Below are 24,427 nucleotides of genomic sequence, written 5' to 3' on the forward strand. Positions count from 1 at the left end.
CGAACAACCTCAGACCCATCTCCCTGCTCCCATTTACATCCAAACTCCTCGAGCGCCTCGTCTACACCCGCCTAAGCCAAAATCCGCACGTTCCTAACCCCAGAAACCACTAAACAGATCATCCACTCCCTCATCATATCATGACTCAACTACTGCAACTCCCTCCTCACTGGCCTGCCTCGCCACAGGCTATCCCCGCTTCAGTCCATCCTGAATACGGCAGCCAGACTCATCCACCTTTCCAACCGCTCCATCTCTGCCACCCCCCTCTGCCAATCCCTCCACTGGCCTCCACTCAGTGTCCTCCATCCCCCTCTGCCAATCCCTCCACTGGCCTCCGCTCAGTTTCCACCACCCTTCTCTGCCAATCCCTCCACTGACCTCCACTCAGTGTCCTCCACCCCTCTCTGCCAATCCCTCCACTGGCCTCCACTCAGTGTCCTCCATCCCCCTCTGCCAATCCCTCCACTGACCTCCACTCAGTGTCCTCCTCCCTTCTCTGCCAATCCCTCCACTGGCCTCCACTCAGTGTCCTCCACCCCCCTCTGCCAATCCCTCCACTGGCCTCCACTCAGTGTCCTCCACCCCCCTCTGCCAATCCCTCCACTGGCCTCCACTCAGTGTCCTCCACCCCCCTCTGCCAATCCCTCCACTGGCTTCCGATTGCACAACGGATCAAATTTAAAATCCTAACACTGATGTACAAAGCCGTCCACCATACTGCCCCGAACTACATCACTAACCTAATATCCAAGTACCACCCAACACACACACTCCGCTCCTCACAAGACCTCCTTCTCTCTAGTTCCCTGGTCTCTTCCTTCTCTCTAGTTCCCTGGTCTCCTCCTTCTCTCCAGTTCCCTGGTCTCCTCCTTCTCTCTAGTTCCCTGGTCTCTTCCTTCTCTCTAGTTCCCTGGTCTCCTCCTTCTCTCTAGTTCCCTGGTCTCCTCCTTCTCTCTAGTTCCCTGGTCTCCTCCTTCTCTCTAGTTCCCTGGTCTCCTCCTTCTCTCTAGTTCCCTGGTCTCCTCCTTCTCTCTAGTTCCCTGGTCTCCTCCTTCTCTCCAGTTCCCTGGTCTCCTCCTTCTCTCTAGTTCCCTGGTCTCCTCCTTCTCTCTAGTTCCCTGGTCTCCTCCTTCTCTCTAGTTCCCTGGTCTCCTCCTTCTCTCTAGTTCCCTGGTCTCCTCCTTCTCTCTAGTTCCCTCGTCTCCTCCTTCTCTCTAGTTCCCTGGTCTCCTCCTTCTCTCTAGTTCCCTGGTCTCCTCCTCCCCTCTAGTTCCCTGGTCTCCTCCTTCTCTCTAGTTCCCTGGTCTCCTCCTTCTCTCTAGTTCCCTGGTCTCCTCCTCCCCTCTAGTTCCCTGGTCTCCTCCTCCCCTCTAGTTCCCTGGTCTCCTCCTCCCACGCCCTCCTCCAGGACTTCCCCAGGGTGTCTCCCATCCTCTGGATATAGAAATCTAGGGCGTGGCTGTATGTCGATGGCAGTAAGTGCTGTGACCATGTCCACCTTCCACGCTGTCTGTGTTGGACACCATTTCCACGTAAAGCTGGCATTGTTCTCCCCCAAAGCTGCGCTGTGTTGGAACACAAATATTGCTGCTGTGAAGTGAAGGAGCAGAAAGATCTGTGAAAGCCGACATTTAAAGGGGACTATGGAGATGGGACCTCTGCATGTTCCTGCAAGGAAAGAGTCCGTCACATTGGTGACCATTGTCCTTCACAGACACCTTGGCTGATCACCGCAAATAGGAGCCCCACAAGGAGATCTACTGAAGGAAGGAAGCGGCCCATAAGAGGTAAGGATCCAGGGTGTTGGCCCCTAGGGGTCACTGGGGGGAGGGGGCAATCTAGCCCCAATAGGAGAAGATTTTGGCCCCATCATTGTTGCACAGAGTGGACAGTTGTTTGCACTGTTTTGGCTCTATAGCACTTTATGTATAGAAAGGTTTATAAATACCTCGTTATTATGTATACAGTAGTGTGTGAGCACGGGATGGCATGTTTACACACGTGTTCTATGTATTTACAGTGTGAACACGCGTGTCCATTATTTATACAGTAGGTGTGTGAGCACGGGAGTTCATGTTTACAAACGTGTTCTATGTATTTACAGTGTGAACACGCGTGTCCATTATTTATACAGTAGGTGTGTGAGCACGGGAGTTCATGTTTACACACGTGTTCTATGTATTTACAGTGTGAACACGCCTGTCCATTATTTATACAGTAGGTGTGTGAGCACGGGATTGCATGTTTACACACGTGTTCTATGTATTTACAGTGTGAACACGCCTGTCCATTATTTATACAGTAGGTGTGTGAGCACGGGAGTTCATGTTTACACACGTGTTCTATGTATTTACAGTGTGAACACGCGTGTCCATTATTTATACAGTAGGTGTGTGAGCACGGGAGTTCATGTTTACACACGTGTTCTATGTATTTACAGCGTGAACACGCGTGTCCATTATTTATACAGTAGGTGTGTGAGCACGGGAGTTCATGTTTACACACGTGTTCTATGTATTTACAGTGTGAACACGCGTGCCCATTATTTATACAGTAGGTGTGTGAGCACGGGAGTTCATGTTTACACACGTGTTCTATGTATTTACAGTGTGAACACGCGTGTCCATTATTTATACAGTGGGGGTGTGAGCACGGGAGTTCATGTTTACACACGTGTTCTATGTATTTACAGTGTGAACACGCTTGTCCATTATTTATACAGTAGGTGTGTGAGCACGGGAGTTCATGTTTACACACGTGTTCTATGTATTTACAGCGTGAACACGCGTGTCCATTATTTATACAGTAGGTGTGTGAGCACGGGAGTTCATGTTTACACACGTGTTCTATGTATTTACAGCGTGAACACGCGTGTCCATTATTTATACAGTAGGTGTGTGAGCACGGGAGTTCATGTTTACACACGTGTTCTATGTATTTACAGTGTGAACACGCGTGTCCATTATTTATACAGTAGGTGTGTGAGCACGGGAGTTCATGTTTACACACGTGTTCTATGTATTTACAGCGTGAACACGCGTGTCCATTATTTATACAGTAGGTGTGTGAGCACGGGAGTTCATGTTTACACACGTGTTCTATGTATTTACAGCGTGAACACGCGTGTCCATTATTTATACAGTAGGTGTGTGAGCACGGGAGTTCATGTTTACACACGTGTTCTATGTATTTACAGTGTGAACACGCGTGTCCATCATGGAACACGGATATTTAGTAGCAGTATGACACGACTTATATATTGTTACACTGTTGCTATGAAGACGTTTATTGTATGAATTGTGATTGGTTCAGGTTGTATTCTATGAATTGTCACATATTTGTATTTAGTATTTATTATGAGTTACACTATTTATTGGTGTCATTTACACTGTTTTAGGTGTCAGTTGGTGAGTGTCGGCAGCTTAAGGAGAGGTTCTACTTCCATTTATAGCGCAGGACGACCTTTGATTATTTGTTAACCCATCCTCTGGAACTCCCTACCCCAACCCATCAGATTATCACCTACTCTCCTCTCCTTTAGGCGCACCCTGAAAACCCATCTCTTCAGGGAAGCCTACCCCACCCCCCGCTAACTGCCGACCTCCTCCACTCTTCCTACCACCCCATCCCCCACAGCTATCTCCTCCTGTGCCACCATCCCCCCCTCCTAGATTGTAAGCTCCCAGGATCAGGGCCCTCGATCCCCTCATGTATCACATTGTATTGGTATTGTTCTGTCACATGTTCTGTCCCCTCTGTAATGTACAGCGCTGAGCCAACTATCGGGGCTTTATAAATCCTGTATAATAATAATAATAATGGATGTAAAAGGCAATGTGTTTGCTGTGCTCCTCGGTGTCAGTGATCTCCCCTCCTATCAGCTGGTGAATGTTCTGCACGGCTCTGGATCCGGGAACTTTGTGCAGCTGTTGTTCTGTCTGTCCTCCTCTCTGCCATGGACAGCTGCTACCCCCCCTCCTACATTTACCACCCCCTCCCCCTCCACCTGACACCACATTTCATCCCAGCCTGAGAAAACACAGAGACCCCGTTCTCCAGGCTGGGACTGGGAGAGATCAGATTCCGGGACTGGCAGAGGGAAGTCATATAATCACAGCACTGATTACTGACACCACTCATGTCATGTAATGGCATTCTACTCCACTGACACCAATGTAAGGGACATACTATTCCACTGACACCAATGTAAGGGACATACTACTCCACTGACACCAATGTAAGGGACATACTACTCCACTGACTCCAATGTAAGAGACATACTACTCCACTGACACCAATGTAAGGGACATACTACTCCACTGACACCAATGTAAGGGACATACTACTCCACTGACACCAATGTAAGAGACATACTACTCCACTGACACCAATGTAAGGGACATACTACTCCACTGACACCAATGTAAGGAGATACTACTCCACTGACACCAATGTAAGGGACATACTACTCCACTGACACCAATGTAAGGAGATACTACTCCACTGACACCAATGTTAGAGACATACTACTCCACTGACACCAATGTAAGGAGATACTACTCCACTGACACCAATGTTAGAGACATACTACTCCACTGACACCAATGTAAGAGACATACTACTCCACTGACACCAATGTAAGGGACATACTACTCCACTGACACCAATGTAAGGGACATACTACTCCTCTGACACCAATGTAAGGAGATACTACTCCACTGACACCAATGTTAGAGACATACTACTCCACTGACACCAATGTAAGGAGATACTACTCCACTGACACCAATGTTAGAGACATACTACTCCACTGACACCAATGTAAGAGACATACTACTCCACTGACACCAATGTAAGGGACATACTACTCCACTGACACCAATGTAAGGGACATACTACTCCACTGACACCAATTTAAGGAGATACTACTCCACTGACACCAATGTTAGAGACATACCACTCCACTGACACCAATGTAAGGACATACTACTCCACTGACACCAATGTAAGGGACATACTACTCCACTGACACCAATGTAAGGGACATACAACTCCACTGACACCAATGTAAGGAGATACTACTCCACTGACACCAATGTTAGAGACATACTACTCCACTGACACCAATGTAAGAGACATACTACTCCACTGACACCAATGTAAGGGACATACTACTCCACTGACACCAATGTAAGGGACATACTACTCCTCTGACACCAATGTAAGGAGATACTACTCCACTGACACCAATGTTAGAGACATACTACTCCACTGACACCAATGTAAGGAGATACTACTCCACTGACACCAATGTTAGAGACATACTACTCCACTGACACCAATGTAAGAGACATACTACTCCACTGACACCAATGTAAGGGACATACTACTCCACTGACACCAATGTAAGGGACATACTACTCCACTGACACCAATGTAAGGAGATACTACTCCACTGACACCAATGTAAGGGACATACTACTCCACTGACACCAATGTAAGGAGATACTACTCCACTGACACCAATGTTAGAGACATACTACTCCACTGACACCAATGTAAGGGACATACTAAACCACTGACACCAATGTAAGGGACATACTACTCCACTGACACCAATGTAAGAGACATAATACTCCACTGACACCAATGTATGTAAAAAGGCAATGTGTTTGCTGTGCTCCTCGGTGTCAGAGAACTCCCCTCCTATCAGCTGGTGAATGTTCTGCACGGCTCTGGATCCGGGAACTTTGTGCAGCTGTTGTTCTGTCTGTCCTCCTCTCTGCCATGGACAGCTGCTGCCCCCCCTCCTACATTTACCACCCCCTCCACCTGACACCACATTTCATCCCAGTCCGAGAAAACACAGAGACCCCGTTCTCCAGGCTGGGACTGGGAGAGATCAGATTCCAGGACTGGCAGAGGGAAGTCATATAATCACAGCACTGATTACTGACACCACTCATGTCATGTAAGTGGCATTCTACTCCACTGACACCAATGTAAGGGACATACTACTCCACTGACACCAATGTAAGGACATACTAATCCACTGACACCAATGTAAGGACATACTAATCCACTGACACCAATGTAAGGGACATACTACTCCACTGACATCAATGTAAGGGACATACCACTTCACTGACACCAATGTAAGAGACATACTACTCCACTGACACCAATGTAAGGGACATACCACTCCACTGACACCAATGTAAGGGACATACCACTCCACTGACACCAATGTAAGGGACATACCACTCCACTGACACCAATGTAAGGGACATAACACTCCACTGACACCAATGTAAGGGACATACCACTCCACTGACACCAATGTAAGGGACATACTACTCCACTGACACCAATGTAAGGGACATACTACTCCACTGACACCAATGTAAGGATACATACTACTCCACTGACACCAATGTAAGGGACATACTACTCCACTGACACCAATGTAAGGGACATACTTCTCCACTGACACCAATGTAAGGGACATACTACTCCTCTGACACCAATGTAAGGGACATACTACTCCACTGACACCAATGTAAGGACATACTACTCCACTGACACCAATGTAAGGGACATACTACTCCACTGACACCAATGTAAGGACATACTACTCCACTGACACCAATGTAAATTACATACTACTCCACTTACACCAATGTAAGGGACATATTACTCCACTGACACCAATGTAAGGGACATACTACTCCACTGACACCAATGTAAGGGACATACTACTCCACTGACACCAATGTAAGGGACATACTACTCCACTGACACCAATATAAGGACATACTACTCCACTGACACCAATGTAAGGGACATACTACTCCATTGACACCAATGTAAGGGACATACTACTCCACTGACACCAATGTAAGGACATACTAATCCACTGACACCAATGTAAGGGACATACTACTCCACTGACACCAATGTAAGAGACATACTACTCCACTGACACCAATGTAAGGAGATACTACTCCACTGACACCAATGTAAGGGACATACTACTCCACTGACACCAATGTAAAGAACATATTTCTCCACTGACACCAATGTAAGGGACATACTTCTCCACTGACACCAATGTAAGAGACATACTACTCCACTGACACCAATGTAAGAGACATACTACTCCACTGACACCAATGTAAGGGACATACTTCTCCACTGACACCAATGTAGGGCACATACTACTCCACTGACACCAATCTAAGGGAAATACTATTTCACTGACACCAATGTAAGAGACATACTACTCCACTGACACCAATGTAAGGGACATATTACTCCTCTGTGGGTGTCCCCAGTGTGCCGTCCCCCTTCCCTCGTGTCCCGGGTATTATATACAGTATATACACAGTGTGTCTGTAGAGCCTGTAGTGTCCCGTCTTGTCTATTCTTAGTCTCTATCCATCTGGTGGTGGGGGGAGGGGGGCCTCTCTAATGGGGAATCTTCTTGGCTGTCACATGACCTCCCATGTGGAGGAATCTCCATGTCTGGGTGTGGAATGTAATGGGATCTTCCAGAGAAGACCTTCAGACTCCCCTCCATCTCTCTCCATTGGTGGGGAAACTTTTCCCTCTGAAAGAGTAAAGAGGACATGAGAAGGAAGAGAACGTCTCCACTTCCCGTCACTCAAAGCCAAAGGACTCATCCCAGCCATTCCTGGAGAGAAGGAGGACTAGAGGAATCCAGGAGGAGGACTGGTGAGGGTCTATACAGAGTACCCCTCATATGGTTCAGGAGGGGGCCGCATGCCTGGCACTCCCTTCCCTGGCCAGCTTGGTTGCATGCTTGGCACTCCCTTCCCTGGCCAGCTTGGCTGCATGCTTGGCACTCCCTTCCCTGGCCAGCTTGGTTGCATGCTTGGCACTCCCTTCCCTGGCCAGCTTGGTTGCATGCTTGGCACTCCCTTCCCTGGCCAGCTTTGCACTCCCTTCCCTGGCCAGCTTGGCTCCATGCTCAGATTGGGGGTCCGCTATGGATTTTCTACAGGGACCTCACACTATATTTAACATTTTTGTGTGATTAACCCCCTAATATCCACACCAGACTCATATTGCTTTTTTGCATTTTTGGGGGGCTCTTTCATGGAGCAGATACCATGGAAGGGGTGTGACCCCTTAAACAGGGGTGTATGCATAACTCATCATTACTTGGGTCACTCATATACAAAGTGTGGAGTTACGGAATGCAGGGGAACTACAAGAACCAGAAGACCCCCTCATTGTTCCCCTGTCAACCCCACAACCCCTTGTCATCCCTACTGTCCTCCACAATGCCCCCTGTCCTTCCTACTGTCCCCCACACTGCCCCCTGTCCTCACTACTGTCCCACACATTGCCCCCCTGTCCTTCCTACTGTCCCCCACACTGCTCTCTGTCCTCCCTACTGTCCCACACATTGCCCCCCTGTCCTCCCTACTGTCCCCCACAATGCCCCCTATCCTTCCTACTGTCCCACACAATGCCCTTTGTCCTCCCTACTGTCCCCCACACTGTCCCCTGTCTTCCCTACTGTACCCCACAATGCCTCCTGTCCTCCCTCCTGTCCCCCACAATGCCTCCTGTCCTCCCTACTATCCCCCACACTACCCCCTGTCCTCCATACAGACCCCAAAATGCCCCCTGTCATCCCTACTGTCCCCCACAATGTTCCCAGTCTTCCCTACTTTCCCCCACACTGCGCTCTGTCCTCCCTACTGTCCCCCACACTGCCCCCTGTCCTTCCTACTGTCCCCCACACTGCCCCCTTTCCTCCATACTGTTCCCCACACTACCCCCTGTCTTCCCTACTGTCCCCCATAGTGTCTCCTGTCCTTACTTCTGTAACTGCACTCTCCCCCTGTCCTACCTTCTGTCCCCACAATGTTCTCTTTCCTCCCTTCTTTCCCCGCACTGCCCCTTGTGCTCCCTACTGTCCCACAAAATGCCCGCTGTAATTCCCACTGTTCTCATACTGCCCCCTGTCCTCTTTACTGTCCCCACACTGCTCCCTATCCTCACGATTGTTCCCGCACTGTGCCCTGTCCTCCCTTCTGTCCCCTAAAATGCCTCCTGTCCTCCCTACTGTCCCTCAAGCTGCCCCCTGTCCTCCATACTGTCTCCCACAATGCCCCTGTCCTCCCTACTGTCCCCCACACTTCCCCCTGTCCTCCCTACTATCCCCCACAATGCCCCCTGCCCTCCATACTGTCCCCCACAATGCCCCTGTCCTCCCTACTGTCCCCCACACTGCCCTCTGTCCTCCCTACTGTCCCCACAATGCCCCTGGTCTCCCTACTGTCACCCACAATGCCCCCTGTCCTCCCTACTGTCCCCCACAATGCCCCCTGTCCTCCCTACTATAACCCACACAGCCCCCTGTCCTCCATACTGTCCCCCACACTACCCCCTGTCTTCCCTACTGTCCCCTATACTGCCTCGTGTCCTTCCTACTATCCATGCACTGTCCCTGTCCTCCCTACTGCCCACGCAATGACCCTGTCCTACCTTCTGTACCCACACTGCCCCCTGTCCTACATACTGTCCCCGCACTGCGCCCTATCCTCCCTGTCCCATCAGTGCCCAATGTCCTCTCTACTGTCCCCCACATTACCCCGTCTTCCCTACTGTCCCCCAAACTGCCTCCTGTCCTCATTACTGTCCCTGCATTGTCCCTCTGTGCTCCCTGCTGCCCACGCAATGCCCCGTGTCCTCCCTACTGTCCCCCACAATGTCCCCTGTAATTCCTACTCTCCCCACACTGCCCCCTGTCCTCCCTACTGTCCCCGCACTGCGCCCTTTCCTCCCTGTCCCCTCAGTGCCCCCTTTCCTCCCTTCTGTCCCCCACAATTCCCCCTGTCCTCCATACTGTCCCGCAACCCTGCCCCCTGTCCTACCTTATGTCCCCACAATGACTCCTGTCCTCATTACTGTCCCCCACACTATCCCCTGTCCTCCCTACGGTCCCCACAATGCCCCCTGTCCTACCCTACTTTCCCTGCACTGCCCCCTGTCCTCCCTACTTTCACCCAAAATGTCCCCTGTCCTCCCTACTGTCCCCCACACTGCCCCCTGTCCTCCCTACTGTCCCCACGCTGCCCTCTGTCCTCCCTACTGTCCCCACGCTGCCCTCTGTCCTCCCTACTGTCCCCCACACTGCCCCCTGTCCTCCCTACTGTCCCCACGCTGCTCCCTATCCTCACTATTGTCACCGCACTGCGCCCTGTCCTCCCCGTTCCCCTCAGTGCTCCATGTTCTCCCTACTGTCCCCCACAATTCTCCCTGTCCTCCTTACTGTCTCCAACACTGCCCCCTGTCCTTCCTACTGTCCCCCACACTGCCCCCTGTCCTCCCTACTGTCCCCACAATGCCTCCTGTCCTCATTACTGTCCCCCACACTACCCCCTGTCCTCCCTACGGTCCCCACAATGCCCCCTGTCCTCCCTACTTTCCCTGCACTGACCCCTGTCCTCCCTACTTTCACCCAAAATGTCCCCTGTCCTCCCTACTGTCCCCCACAATTCTCCCTGTCCTCCTTACTGTCTCCAACACTGCCCCCTGTCCTTCCTACTGTCCACCACACTGCCCCTGTCCTCCCTACTGTCCCCACAATGCCCCTGTCCTCCCTACTGTCCCCACAATGCCCCTGTCCTCCCTACTCTTCCCCACATTGCCCTCTGTCCTCCCTACTGTCCCCACAGTGCCCCCTGTCCTCCCTACTGTCCCCACAGTGCCCCCTGTCCTCCCTACTGTCCCCACAATGCCCCCTGTCCTCCCTACTTTCCCTGCACTGACCCCTGTCCTCCCTACTTTCACCCAAAATGTCCCCTGTCCTCCCTACTGTCTCCCACAATTCTCCCTGTCCTCCTTACTGTCTCCAACACTGCCCCCTGTCCTTCCTACTGTCCCCCACACTGCCCCCTGTCCTCCCTACTCTTCCCCACATTGCCCTCTGTCCTCCCTACTGTCCCCACAGTGCCCCCTGTCCTCCCTACGGTCCCCACAATGCCCCCTGTCCTCCCTACTTTCCCTGCACTGACCCCTGTCCTCCCTACTTTCACCCAAAATGTCCCCTGTCCTTCCTACTGTCCCCCACACTGCCCCTGTCCTCCCTATTGTCCCCACAATGCCCCTGTCCTCCCTACTCTTCCCCACATTGCCCCCTGTCCTCCCTACTGTCCCCACAATGCCTCCTGTCCTCATTACTGTCCCCCACACTACCCCCTGTCCTCCCTACGGTCCCCACAATGCCCCCTGTCCTCCCTACTTTCCCTGCACTGACCCCTGTCCTCCCTACTTTCACCCAAAATGTCCCCTGTCCTCCCTACTGTCCCCCACAATTATCCCTGTCCTCCTTACTGTCTCCAACACTGCCCCCTGTCCTTCCTACTGTCCCCCACACTGCCCCTGTCCTCCCTATTGTCCCCACAATGCCCCTGTCCTCCCTACTCTTCCCCACATTATACCCTGTCCTCCCTACTGTCCCCACAATGCCTCCTGTCCTCATTACTGTCCCCCACACTGCCTCCTGTCCTCCCTACGGTCCCCACAATGCCCCCTGTCCTCCCTACTTTCCCTGCACTGACCCCTGTCCTCCCTACTTTCACCCAAAATGTCCCCTGTCCTCCCTACTGTCCCCCACAATTCTCCCTGTCCTCCTTACTGTCTCCAACACTGCCTCCTGTCCTCCCTACTGTCCCCACAATGCCCCTGTCCTCCCTACTGTCCCCACAATGCCCCTGTCCTCCCTACTCTTCCCCACATTGCCCTCTGTCCTCCCTACTGTCCCCACAGTGCCCCCTGTCCTCCCTACTGTCCCCACAATGCCTCCTGTCCTCATTACTGTCCCCCACACTACCCCCTGTCCTCCCTACGGTCCCCACAATGCCCCCTGTCCTCCCTACTTTCCCTGCACTGACCCCTGTCCTCCCTACTTTCACCCAAAATGTCCCCTGTCCTCCCTACTGTCCCCCACAATTCTCCCTGTCCTCCTTACTGTCTCCAACACTGCCCCCTGTCCTTCCTACTGTCCCCCACACTGCCCCTGTCCTCCCTACTCTTCCCCACATTGCCCTCTGTCCTCCCTACTGTCCCCACAATGCCCCCTGTCCTCCCTACTGTCCCCCACACTGCCCCTGTCCTTCCTACTGTTTCCCACAATGCCCCCTGTCCTCCCTACTGTCCCCCACAATGCCCCCTGTCCTTCCTACTGTACCCCACAATGCCCCCTGTCCTTCCTACTGTCCCCCACAATGCCCCCTGTCCTCCCTACTGTCCCCCACACTGCCTCCTGTCCTCCCTACTGTCCCTCACACTGCCCCCTGTCCTCATTACTGTCCCCCACACTACCCCCTGTCCTCCCTATGGTCCCCACAATGCCCCCTGTCCTCCCTACTTTCCCTGCACTGACCCCTGTCCTCCCTACGTTCACCCAAAATGTCCCCTGTCCTCCCTACTGTCCCCCACAATTATCCCTGTCCTCCTTACTGTCTCCAACACTGCCCCCTGTCCTTCCTACTGTCCCCCACACTGCCCCTGTCCTCCCTACTCTTCCCCACATTGCCCTCTGTCCTCCCTACTGTCCCCACAGTGCCCCCTGTCCTCCTTACTGTCCCCACACTGCCTCCTGTCCTCCCTACTGTCCCCCACACTGCCCCCTGTCCTTCCTACTGTTTCCCACAATTCCCCCTGTCCTCCTTACTGTCCCCCACAATGCCCCCTGTCCTTCCTACTGTCCCCCACACTGCCTCCTATCCTTCCTACTGTCCCCCACAATGCCCCCTGTCCTCCCTACTGTCCCCCACAATGCCCCCTGTCCTTCCTACTTTCCCCCACAATGCCCCCTGTCCTCCCTACTGTCCCCCAAACTGCCCCCTGTCCTTCCTACTGTCCCCCACACTGCCTCCTATCCTTCCTACTTTCCCCCACACTGCCTCCTGTCCTCCCTTCTTTCCCCCACACTTCCCCCTGTCCTTCCTACTGTCCCCCACAATGCCCCGTGTGCTCCCTACTGTCCCCCACACTGCCCCCTGTCCTCCCTACTGTCCCCATGCTGCTCCCTATCCTCACTATTGTCACCGCACTGCGCCCTGTCCTCCCCGTTCCCCTCAGTGCTCCATGTTCTCCCTACTGTCCCCCACAATTCTCCCTGTCCTCCTTACTGTCTCCAACACTGCCCCCTGTCCTTCCTACTGTCTCCCACACTGCCCCTGTCCTCCCTATTGTCCCCACAATGCTCCTGTCCTCCCTACTCTTCCCCACATTGCCCTTTGTCCTCCCTACTGTCCCCCACACTACCCCCTGTCCTCCCTATTGTCCCCACAATGCTCCTGTCCTCCCTACTCTTCCCCACATTGCCCTTTGTCCTCCCTACTGTCCCCCACACTGCCCCCTGTCCTCCCTACTGTCCCCCACACTGCCCCCTGTCCTCCCTACTGTCCCCCACACTGCCCCCTGTCCTCCCTACTGTCCCCCATACTGCCTCCTGTCCTCCCTACTGTCCCCCACACTGCCTCCTATCCTTCCTACTGTCCCCCACAATGTCCCGTGTCCTCCCTACTGTCCTCCACAATGCCCCCTGTCCTTCCTGCTGTCCCCCACAATGCCCCCTGTCCTTCCTACGGTCCCCCACAATGCCCCCTGTCCCTACTGTGCCCCACAATGCCTCCTGTCCTTCCTACTGTCCCCCACAATGCCCCCTGTCCTTCCTACTGTCCCCCACAATGCCCCCTGTCCTCCCTACTGTCCCCCACACTGCCCCCTGTCCTCCCTATTGTCCCCCACAATGCCCCCTGTCCTTCCTACTGTACCCCACAATGCCTTCTGTCCTCCCTACTGTCCCCCACAATGCCCCCTGTCCTCCCTACTGTCCCCCACAATGCCCCTGTACTTCCTACTGTCCCCCACAATGCCCCCTGTACTTCCTACTGTCCCCCACAATGCCCCCTGTCCTCCCTACTGTCCCTATACTGCCCCCTGTCCTTCCAATTTTCTGTATGCTGGGGTCTTATCGGAATCTGAAAGCCCCCCCATGTGAATGAGTATGGAGTACATGTTACAGTTACTCATTCACAAGAAAAAATGTGTAAATAATGACAGGAGACGTTCTGTGACAAGTCCTTTATTAAAAATAAAAATGTAAAAAATGTCCCCCGAATAGATCCAACGTCACTCACAATGCCCGCCTCCATCGCTACGTGGAAAAAGGAAAAAAACTTGTGACTCCGGCTCCCGGGAATGGCGGCTCTGAACCTGGAGGTGACAGAATGTTTGTCATTTCGGGGTTCATTCATCACAGATGAGATCGGGGGATCAGATCCTCTCCAAGCTCCTCCTGCTTAGTAAGCTGAAGTGGTTTACCGATGTTCCTCCGTCCTGGACATCCTGGAGGAAACACGGCAGGCACCAGCAGGGGGGAGGGGCGGCACATTCTCTGTACTGTAAAGTGATTGGCTGCTTCTACAGCTGCCCGGATCAATTTTACATGACCGCTGGCTGAAATAATAATACAAACCTCATTTGTGTTTAACCCCTTGAATACCAGAAGGATAAGAAATGTACCTTAGTAGACGAGGGGTCGGGTAATGAGGTGAAGCTCTCCTGACTTCCATCAGCCAATCATGTGGAAGCAAAATTGCATTTTTTACATTTTCTTTGCGTGTGATTGGATATTCTTTGTAAAGTCAGATTTCACCGCATTCACTAAGCTCCGGGGGAAAGTTCTGTGAAAAGTGTAAAGTGAACAGCCTAGTTGTATTTAGTAAATCCCCCCTCTGTCTGTACACTGAACTGTCCGGAATGCAGGTCTGGGGCCAATAATGATGCAGACAGCTGACATACATGACATGGATCCTAATACCCCTCCCCCTCCTCTCCCACCCTACTTAATATAGACCAGCAGACTAGAATATCCTCCTGCGCCCCCCTGCACACTGACACAGGATGGGGGATGGTGTGGGACAAGGCAGAGGGGGGGGCATGTTCTCATGGAAGATGACTGAATGAGATTTTGAGCTTCACCCTTGTCTTTACTGGTACATGGAAGATCACTTGGTGGTGTGACGGAGGGTAGGCGGGACAGAACACACAAGGCAGGCGGCAAACACTTAAAGCTTTATTAAAACAGACAACAGTCACTCAATGGGGAGTAGTGCAGAGAGAGAGCCCAGAATACTTTGTAATTCAGCCCCGGTGGGCAAAGTTAAAGCCTCTACAGCAGTTTGTAATCTAACAGGGAGGTAAGAGGCAGTTCATAAACAGGTCAGATAACACAGGAGAAGCATACACCCACGCAGAGCTGATGTGATAATCCCAGATAGAGCTGGCAGCATCTCAGGAAGAGCTGATGTGGTGGTCTCAGGAAGAGCTGATGTGGCTTCTGGGGTCCCCCTTACTCCAATGGGGCTCAGGCAGAGTCTAGGCCACTAGAGTCCAGCCGCAGCTGGATCCCTCAGTGGATGCACAGCAGAATGGAACATTGGGAGAGACCAGCACTGACCTCTTAAACTCCGGGGCAGGACGAGAGGTCGAGGGGGGTCATTAGCAGGATGACAATGGAGGGAAGGCCTTAATTGAGCATTTTGGATGACAATGGAGGGAATGGATAGGAAAGGAAATACAGTCATTGAATTTGTAGCTGTAAACAGGAGGGCAGTGGGGAGGATATTACATTTGGGCAGAAAAGCAGGTCGGACAGGATGGTCAAGGAAACACAGTAATTAGATTTGCAGCTGTAAATGGAATAACAGTGGAGAAGAATTTTACATGGACACAAACCATGATGGGCAAGATGGACAGGGAAGGAAACACAATAATTGAATTTGTAGCTGTAAACAAGATAACAATGGGGGAAAAAACTAATTGAATTTGGGACCTTTTGTTGAGGGGGTGCGGTAATTACAGCTAGGGACCTTTGGCACACAGAAGTAGAATACTAATTGGAGGATGCTCTTCTTATGGCCAGGATGGATTAAAGGAACAAGGAATTAATAACTGGGAATTAATAAGTGGGCTGGCAGAGAACTCATATCATGACTGCAGCTGAAGAAGTCATCCCGGTGTTAGAGCCGAGGGTCTGCTTTCTTATAAAAGCAATCCAACCAGATAATTAGCCGCTGGATTGCTTTTACAAGCAGCGGGAGGGGACCTCCCCCCTCCCACCGCCTTCTGTGGCCCTCTCAGCCTCTCCTGTCCCATAGAAACAAACAGAGGCCAGATCGTCCCTGATGGCCTCCATGATACAGGAAGATGGAAGTGATGAGCATTCATCCCTTCTGGTTTTCTGGAATATAAAATGGTAAGGCCCCTTTCACACCGGGTGGGCCCGTCAGCGGATCCTCTTGCTCAGCGGGGGATCTCTCTGCTGATCGCTGTTGGGCAAATGGATGACAAGCCTGCGTCTGCTTCGCTTATACAGAGCGGACATGGACACGGCCTGCTGTCCTCTATGGGCGGTCAGACTGCCATGTGATCCGATCCAATGGACAGAAGGGGAATGGATCCCCATCTGTCTCTTTTTGGTGGATCGGATGTCGGCGAGTGTAAAGGGACACATATCCGTTTACACCTGCCGCTCCATAGAGGAGAATAGAGGTTCTGATCGGGTCCGGACCCAATCGGAACGTCCGTGTGAAAGGGGCCTAAAGTATCTGATTACACTGATCTTGGTGCGATCAGATGTTAATGGCAGAGGAGAGATTTGGAGGCTAATACACCCCAGATCTCTCCATAAAGAGTACCTGTCACTGCCTATTGCTATCACAGGGGATATTTATATTTTCTGTGATACCAATAAAAGTCATCCAAATGAAATGTAAAGCGACAATGTCAACAAAATAAATGGAAAGAAATATGCAGCCCCCCTCCCCCCCGTGTTTGTGCGCAAAAGGTGAATGCACGAGACATGCCGCACGCTTTCAAACAGCGATGGTCCCACACATGTGAGGTAACACCGTGAACATCAGATCGAGGGCAGTAATTCTAGTACTAGACCTCCTGTGTAAATCTAAAGTGGGGCCCTGTAAAGGCTTTTATAGCATCGCCTGTGGATAATGACATTTACGTCATTTGTGGCTGTTGCAGGCGTGCGCACTTTTAAAGAATGACACGTTTGGTATTTATTCACTCGCCATAACATACATTTTTAAAAATGTTACCAAACAATTTGGTGTTACATTGTATTTTTTTACATCAGAACTTTTAAAAATGTATTTTTCCCCAAAATTTGCACTAGAAAAAACAGCTGCGCAAATACTGCGTGTAAAAAATTGCAACACCCTTCATTTTATTCTCTAGGACCTCCGCTATAAAAAGTCTATAACGTTTGGGGCTCTAACTGATTTTCTAGCAAAAAATCTGATTTTGAAATGTAAATAAAAATGGTCAGAAAAGGCCTGATCTTCAAGTGGATACATTGCACAGGAACGTGCTGCGCATGCAATGCTCTGTGCGTTCCAGTGCGATTCACATGCTATCTGGGTGCAGTATGATTTCACACCATTCATTTGAATTGGCTGAAATGGCACCAGACCACAGCTAAAGTTGTGCTTGGACTACTTCACAAAACACACAGCAACCGGACCGCATGGAACGTCAGTACTTCTGTGCCATGCCATCCAGTGCAGGAAAATGCCCTGTGATTGTGGCCTGCGTTTGGGGTGTCGTTAGCATTGCACTGACACCAGGTGGGGGACACAAACATGGACCTCAGATTTCCCACATCACATTCTGGTGTCAACTGGCCCTCAGAACCACTCTAAACGCATAATCTTCATAGATATTGGGACACGATTGTCGGCACCATTAATCCAGCTTTTTTCAATGACATCAAACTGAACCCAAACCCCTTCACGCCTGAAGGTACAACAAATGTTAATGCCTAAGCACAATTTTGCAGCTTTGACATGCGTTAGTGAAACCGTCATCACAACTACTTTGTGCATCCAGTTGGTAAATGGTAATGGACGTCTCCTGATTTTATTTTTATATGATCAAAGGAAAACAGGCCCAAAATAGTGAAAATCATTTTTTCTAAAGTTAGCTGTATATTTCTTGCTGCTGCCATAACCTACCACCAAAGGACAACCCCCAACAATTCTCCTGCCCCCGACGATGGCAGCAATACCTCGTATGTGTATGTTAGTTGCTGTTTGTACCCGGAGTACAGCCCAGGAACAGTACTGCGCAGTTTTCTTTACATTTTTTTTACCTACTAAAACACACCGACACTAACTGACACTGAGACTAATGTACATAAATAAATAACCCCCCCAAAATACTGACTCTGACCTTAACCTTTGACCCTGACCTTGACCCAAACACTAACCCTGGCACTGTCCTAGATCAAACCTTCATCTACGTATTTTTTTATTTTTTTTATTTTAAATTACTGTTATTATTATTATTATTAATATTATTATTGATTGATTTTTTTACAAACTGTTGTTTTTTTTTTCTCTGAGAGGAGAGACAATGTAAGAAAACACGTGGGGCGAGCTTCACAGTGACTCCTCATTGTGATAGCCAATCAGAGGCTCACAGTGATCAGGTGACCCAGAGTTGGGAGTTCTGAGTTTTGATCATTAGTATGGGACCCAGAGCTTTCAGTGAGACCTCCGCCTCTGTGCTGGGAGCTGCCCATACGGCGTGCTCCCACCACAAAGACAGATATGCAAATACAGTGAGGAACAGAAGTATTTGAACCCCCTGCGATTCTGCAAGTTCTCCCACTTCTCCATCATGGAGGGTCTGACATTCACATTGGAGGGGATTCCCACTCTGAGGACAGAATTCAGGAGATCACATTGTATGATTTGTAAAGAATGTATTTGTCTCGCACTGCTGAACAGAAGTATTTGAACCCCTGAGAGGATCCGTGTTAATATTTGGTACAGAAGCCTTTGTCTGCAATTACAGAGGTCAGACGTTTCCTGTAGTCCTTGGCCAGGTTTGCACTGCAACAGGGATTTTGGCCCCCTCCTCCACACAGATCTCCTCTAGATCTGTCACGTTTCGGGGCTGTCGCTGAGCAACACGGAGTTTCAGCTCCCTCCAAAGATGTTCTATTGGATTTAGGTGTGGAGACTGGCTGGGCCACTCCAGAGCCTTGATATGCTTCTTACTGAGCCATTCCTTGGTTCTCCTGGCTGTGTGCTTCGGGTCGTTGTCATGTTGGAAGATCCAGCCACGACCCATCTTCAATGCTCTGACTGAGGGAAGGAGGTTGTTGCTGAAAATCTCACAATAAATGGCCACATTCATCCTCTCCTTAATACAGTGCAGTCGTCCTGTCCCCTTCGCAGAAAAGCACCCCCAAAGCATGATGTTACCACCCCCATGCTTCACAGTAGGGATGGTATTCTTCAGGCGCAACTCATCCTTCTTTTTCCTCCAAACATGACGAGTGAAGTTTAGACCAAAAAGCTCTCCTTTGGTCTCATCTGACCACATGACTTTCTCCCATGCCTCCTCTGGATCATCCAGATGGTCATTGGCAACCTTCAGACGGGCCTGGCCATGTGATGACTTGAGTAGGGGAACCTTTCGTGCAATGCATGATTGGAAACCATGACGGCGTAGTGTTCTACCGACAGTGACCTTTGAAACTGTGGTCCCAGCTCTCTTCATGTCATTGACCAGCTCCTCCCTTGTAGTTCTGGGCTGATTCCTCACCTTTCTTATCATCAGTGATACCCCACATGGTGAGATCTTGCATGGAGCCCCTACAATGTGAATTCCAGACCCCTCCATGATTTCTGAGTGGGAGAACTTGCAAAATCGCAGGGTGTTCAAATACTTCTGTTCCTCACTGTAAGATGGTAATGTGATGCAAGGTGTACTCCTATACTTTTGAATTTTAACATATTATTTTTCTATCCCAAGTGGACCATGATGGCTGTGAAAACCCAATAGCATAAGGCTGTTGTGCGCTATGTTACACGTTTCTGACTTTGGATGTGTTTCATTATCTGACAATGCATGTCGTGATACTGATTGTACTCAGATGTCAACTCTGGAATGTTTTGGATGTTTTCATAAATTTTCATTTTAATTAAAAAAATATAGAAAACATCTTTATTTAGCCCTTTATATAGAATTCTGACTTTTTTGTTTTTCTGTACAGGTGGATTGAAGAACCAAGTTTTCGGTCATGCTGGTCTTCATAAGTACAACTCAGTCACATGGGAAACGAGCCATACGGATGTCTTAGGTGACTGAACATCTTTATCGTAGTTCACTGGAGGATTCACACAGGACATGAGACGTATCAGTGTTCTCAATGTTGTTAATGGTTTGGATCCTCTTCAACATTGATCCACCCTCAGAGCACAACAGGAGAGAAGTCATTTCAGTGTTCTGGAAGTGACAATGGCTTTACAATGTAGTTCAACCCTTGCATCCATAACAATTATTTCAGAAGCTATTTCTTGTTTGGATTGTGATTAAGGTTTTACAATGAAGGCAAAACATATCACACCCCAGAAGGGTCACACTGAAGAAAAACCTTTTCAGTGTTTTGAGTGCAACACAGCTTTTACAACAAAGGGTAATCTTAACAAACACCAGAGGGTTCACACCGGAGGGAAGCCATATCAGTGTTCTGAATGTGATAAAACCTTTACATCGAAGGATCAACTTATCAAACACCAGAGGATTCATACTGGAGAGAAGACATATCAGTGTTCTGAATGTGATAAAGCTTTTACACACAAGTGTTATCTTATCACACACCAGAGGATTCACACTAGAGAGAAGCCATATCAGTGTTCGGAATGTGATAAAGCTTTTACAATGAAAGGTAATCTTATGACACACCTGAGGATTCACACTGGAGAGAAGCCATATCAGTGTTCTCAATGTGATAAAGCTTTTACAATTAAATGTAATCTTATGACACACCAGAGGATTCACACTGGAGAGAAGTCATATCAGTGTTCTGAATGTGACAAAGCTTTTACACTGAAGTGCTATCTTATCGCACACCAGAGAGTCCACACTAGAGAGAAGCCATATCAGTGTTCTGAATGTGATAAAGCTTTTACAACAAAAGATAATCTTATGAAACACAAGAGGATTCACACAGGAGAGACGCCATATCAGTGTTCTGAATGTGATAAAGCTTTTACAGTGAAAGGTAATCTTATGACACACCAGAGGATTCACACTAGAGATAAGACATATCAGTGTTCTGAATGTGACAAAGCTTTTATGCAGAAGTGCTATCTTATCGCACACCAGAGGAGTCACACTAGAGAGAAGCCATATCAATGTTCTGAATGTGATAAGACTTTTACAACGAAAGAGTATCTTATCAAACACAAGAGGATTCACACCGGAGAGAAGCCATATCAGTGTTCTGAATGTGATAAAGCTTTTACAATGAAGTCAAGTCTTATCACACATCAGAGGATTCACACCGGAGAGAAGCCATATCAGTGTTCTGAATGTGATAAAGCTTTTACAATGAAGTCAAGTCTTATCACACACAAGAGGATTCACACTGGAAAGAAGCCATATCAGTGTTCTGAATGTAACAAAGCTTTCACAATGAAAGGTAATCTTATCACACACCAGAGGATTCACACTGGAGAGAAACCATATCAGTGTTCTGAATGCAATACCACTTTTAGACAAGCGTCATCCCTTATCAGACACCAGATGATTCACACTGGAGAGAAGCCACATCAATGTTCTGAATGTGATAAAGCTTTTAAAACTAAGTCAGAGCTTATCATACACAGGACAGTTCACACTGGAAAGCAGCTTTGAGTGTTCTGAATGTGATAAAATGTTTACAACCAAATGCAAACTTATCATACACCAGAATACTCACACTGGAGAAAGGCCATATCAGTGTTCTGAATGTGGCAAAGCTTTTGTATATAAGGAAAGCCTTATTATACACCAGAGCAGTCACACTGGAGAGAAGCCATATCACTGTTCTCAATGTGACAAATCTTTTAAACATAGAGAACAACTTAACACAAACAAGAGGGTCCACACCAGAGAAAAGCCGTAGCCGTGTTGTGAGTGTAACAGATTTTTTTACATAAGTCACAGCTGATCACACACCAGAGGATTCACAGGCTTCAGCTGCAGGAGGTAATGGGGAGAAGGGGGGTTTTAAAGGGGTAGAATCCCAAGACTATTTTACCTTTTGACTATTTTTTTCAGACAAGTATCAACAGTGAATTGTGTTTCCTAATGATTTTAATCTCTATCCTTTTCATGGAGCTTTGACTGAACATGTAATATATTTTCATCATTCATTAACTGAGCTGTGTTCCCAAGTGTTTTCTTCATTGTCAGATCCTGGGCTAATGCATTACCAACACTGCCTCAGCACCAAGACTAGGTAGTGGTCAAGTGGCATCTTACCAAGCCTCCAAAGCCTCAGTGGGAGAGACTTTTCTAGATTCTGCTGACTTTTCCAATATCCGTCTAGCTTGAGGGCTCCAGCTACGCTCACCTTGTCCACGCCTCTCTTCACATATTCCACCTCCCCTCCAATGATCAATGCCTTATTTCCAGGTTCCTCCTCCTCTTATGGATGACAGCTTTACAGGTAGGACTGCAACAGGGACAACAACCATGGAGAAATCTCTGTTCAGTGAGAAATCAAATTCCTAAGCTGGTGTAGGCCTTCCAACACCAATTCACTGCTCTTTGTTTGGGATGTGTTCAACAGTACCACTTACACCCAGCTGGCTGCTTGTGTTCCATCTTGTCCTGCCACAAGTCTAAGGGATTCCATCAGGAGAAGATTGGACTTCCTTATTATATTGTCTCTCTGTTCAGCTATTGCTCCTCTCCATAGACCGATCACATACTACGACTGCATCTTCTGGGGGACTGAAATTCCTCTGACTCGGGTTCTCTTCAATGACTCTGAATAGTCAATTCTCTTTTTTTGGGTAGATATTGTTTGTGAAGAACCCTCTTTTGACCCTAGAAACATTATGATGTTGACCCTAAAGTGTAACTATGGTTAGAATTAATATTTACATAAAGGGTGCAATCTGTCCTGAACCACTTATGGTGATGTCCCAGTTCAGCACATTACACCTTTAGGATTTGTAATCTACCCAAATGCATTATACATCAGTTTTTCATGTCAGAGGGCTTTAATGTGGTAGAAAATGAGGATACGTATATTTTTATTTATTTTTCTAGGTAACACTTGTGATGTCACTACACTACTAATGTAAATACGATGCAAAAGAATTCTGTTTTTGTTGCTTTTACAGTGTTCTCCTATGCAGCGATCTGTTAAAACATTGAAAGCCCGGGGGGGGGGGGGGGGGGGTGATGATTCCGGCTTGTGTGCTTAGTGCTGAATGCCGGCTGTTACAGAGCCTCCAATACCTGGATCTGGTAAGACCGCTGCCGCTTTAATATGGCCCTGGGACCAATAGCCACTATCCCAGCTGACACTCAAGTGGTTGTTTTTCTGAGTCCTTCTTGTAACATTTTATGACTTGTTGATCCTGCCAGTAGAGCCGTTATTTTTCTACTTCCTGAAGGAAGGAAACCGTCCTAAAAATGGCAGCTGGAGGGGTTGAGACAAATCAAATAACACTGCTGGGGTGCATACAACTGTCAGCTTTTATTCATATGGTCTAAACCTTTGTAGAAAGGAACAAAACTGTTGCTGGAACTGCTTTACAAGTGTTAGTTGAAGTTGATTTGAATGTTTTTTGTCTCTTACTGAACCATTTGGCATGTTTAACCTTCTTCCTCTCCAGGCCATTCTCCAGTTTTCAGCACCGTGACATTTTGACTGACAATTACTTGGTCATGCAACACTGCACTTAAATTCATTTTATATCCGTGTTGTGATAGATAGACATTTCTTTTGCTGATATTTAATCATTACTGTTTTTTTGTATTTTCTCTATTAAAAGAGGAAATTACTTAACATTTTGAAAAAAAAGTTTCCCTTAGTTTCTGCTCTAAAACTTTACAAATAAATAATCTTCCTTGTTAAATGTAGGCCAAAGTATATTACTCTACTTTTGTTTTTGGTAAAAAAAAATATATTATTTAGTGTGTGTGAAAGTTATGGAGTCTTCAAACTATGGCAAATACACTGTATTTCAAGGTTACCAACCCAGATGTTGTGAAGGCCGGTCACATTTCTTGAGGTCCTAAAATGCCAGGACAGTACAAACACCCTCCAAATGACCCTTTTTTGGAAAGTAGACACTCCGGGGTCTTTAGTAAGAATTGTGGCTATTTTTGTTGTAGTTGTAATTTTGTGTCATTTTTTCTGAAACTGTAGCAAGTAAATTAAAGATGTTTTCTTCACATAGTTGTCATTTTAACAAGTTATTTCTCACACACGGCTTAGGTATACTTACAATTACACTCCAGAATACTTTCTTCTACTCCTCCTGAGTAATACATAGAGGGGCCC

General features: G+C 48.6%; 1 protein-coding gene across 2 annotated transcripts; it reads left to right on the forward strand.

Moving 5' to 3' along the window:
- The first annotated feature begins 1,455 nt into the window (after nucleotides 1-1,455).
- Nucleotides 1,456-24,318, forward strand: LOC149449073 (uncharacterized). Of its 2 annotated transcripts, none has more exons than XM_089693841.1 (2): nucleotides 1,456-1,790; nucleotides 20,135-24,318. In XM_089693841.1, the coding sequence occupies exon 2, from the start codon at nucleotides 20,467-20,469 to the stop codon at nucleotides 21,778-21,780; it is 1,314 nt and encodes a 437-aa protein (XP_089549967.1). In that variant the 5' UTR covers nucleotides 1,456-1,790; nucleotides 20,135-20,466; the 3' UTR covers nucleotides 21,781-24,318. The 2 variants fall into 2 exon arrangements, with proteins under 2 accessions (XP_089549967.1, XP_089549966.1); XM_089693840.1 differs by lacking the exon at nucleotides 1,456-1,790 and adding an exon at nucleotides 7,152-7,737.
- The last annotated feature ends 109 nt before the right edge of the window (nucleotides 24,319-24,427 follow it).

This window comes from Staurois parvus, unplaced genomic scaffold (assembly GCF_062004578.1).
Source record: "Staurois parvus isolate SC_StPar_1 unplaced genomic scaffold, SC_StPar_1.0 ptg000637l, whole genome shotgun sequence".
Lineage (NCBI taxonomy): Eukaryota > Metazoa > Chordata > Amphibia > Anura > Ranidae > Staurois > Staurois parvus.

Coding starts and splice junctions, on each gene's coding strand:
- LOC149449073 (XM_089693841.1), top strand. CDS start 20,467: ATGAAGGCAAAACATATCACACCCCAGAAGGGTCACACTGAAGAAAAA.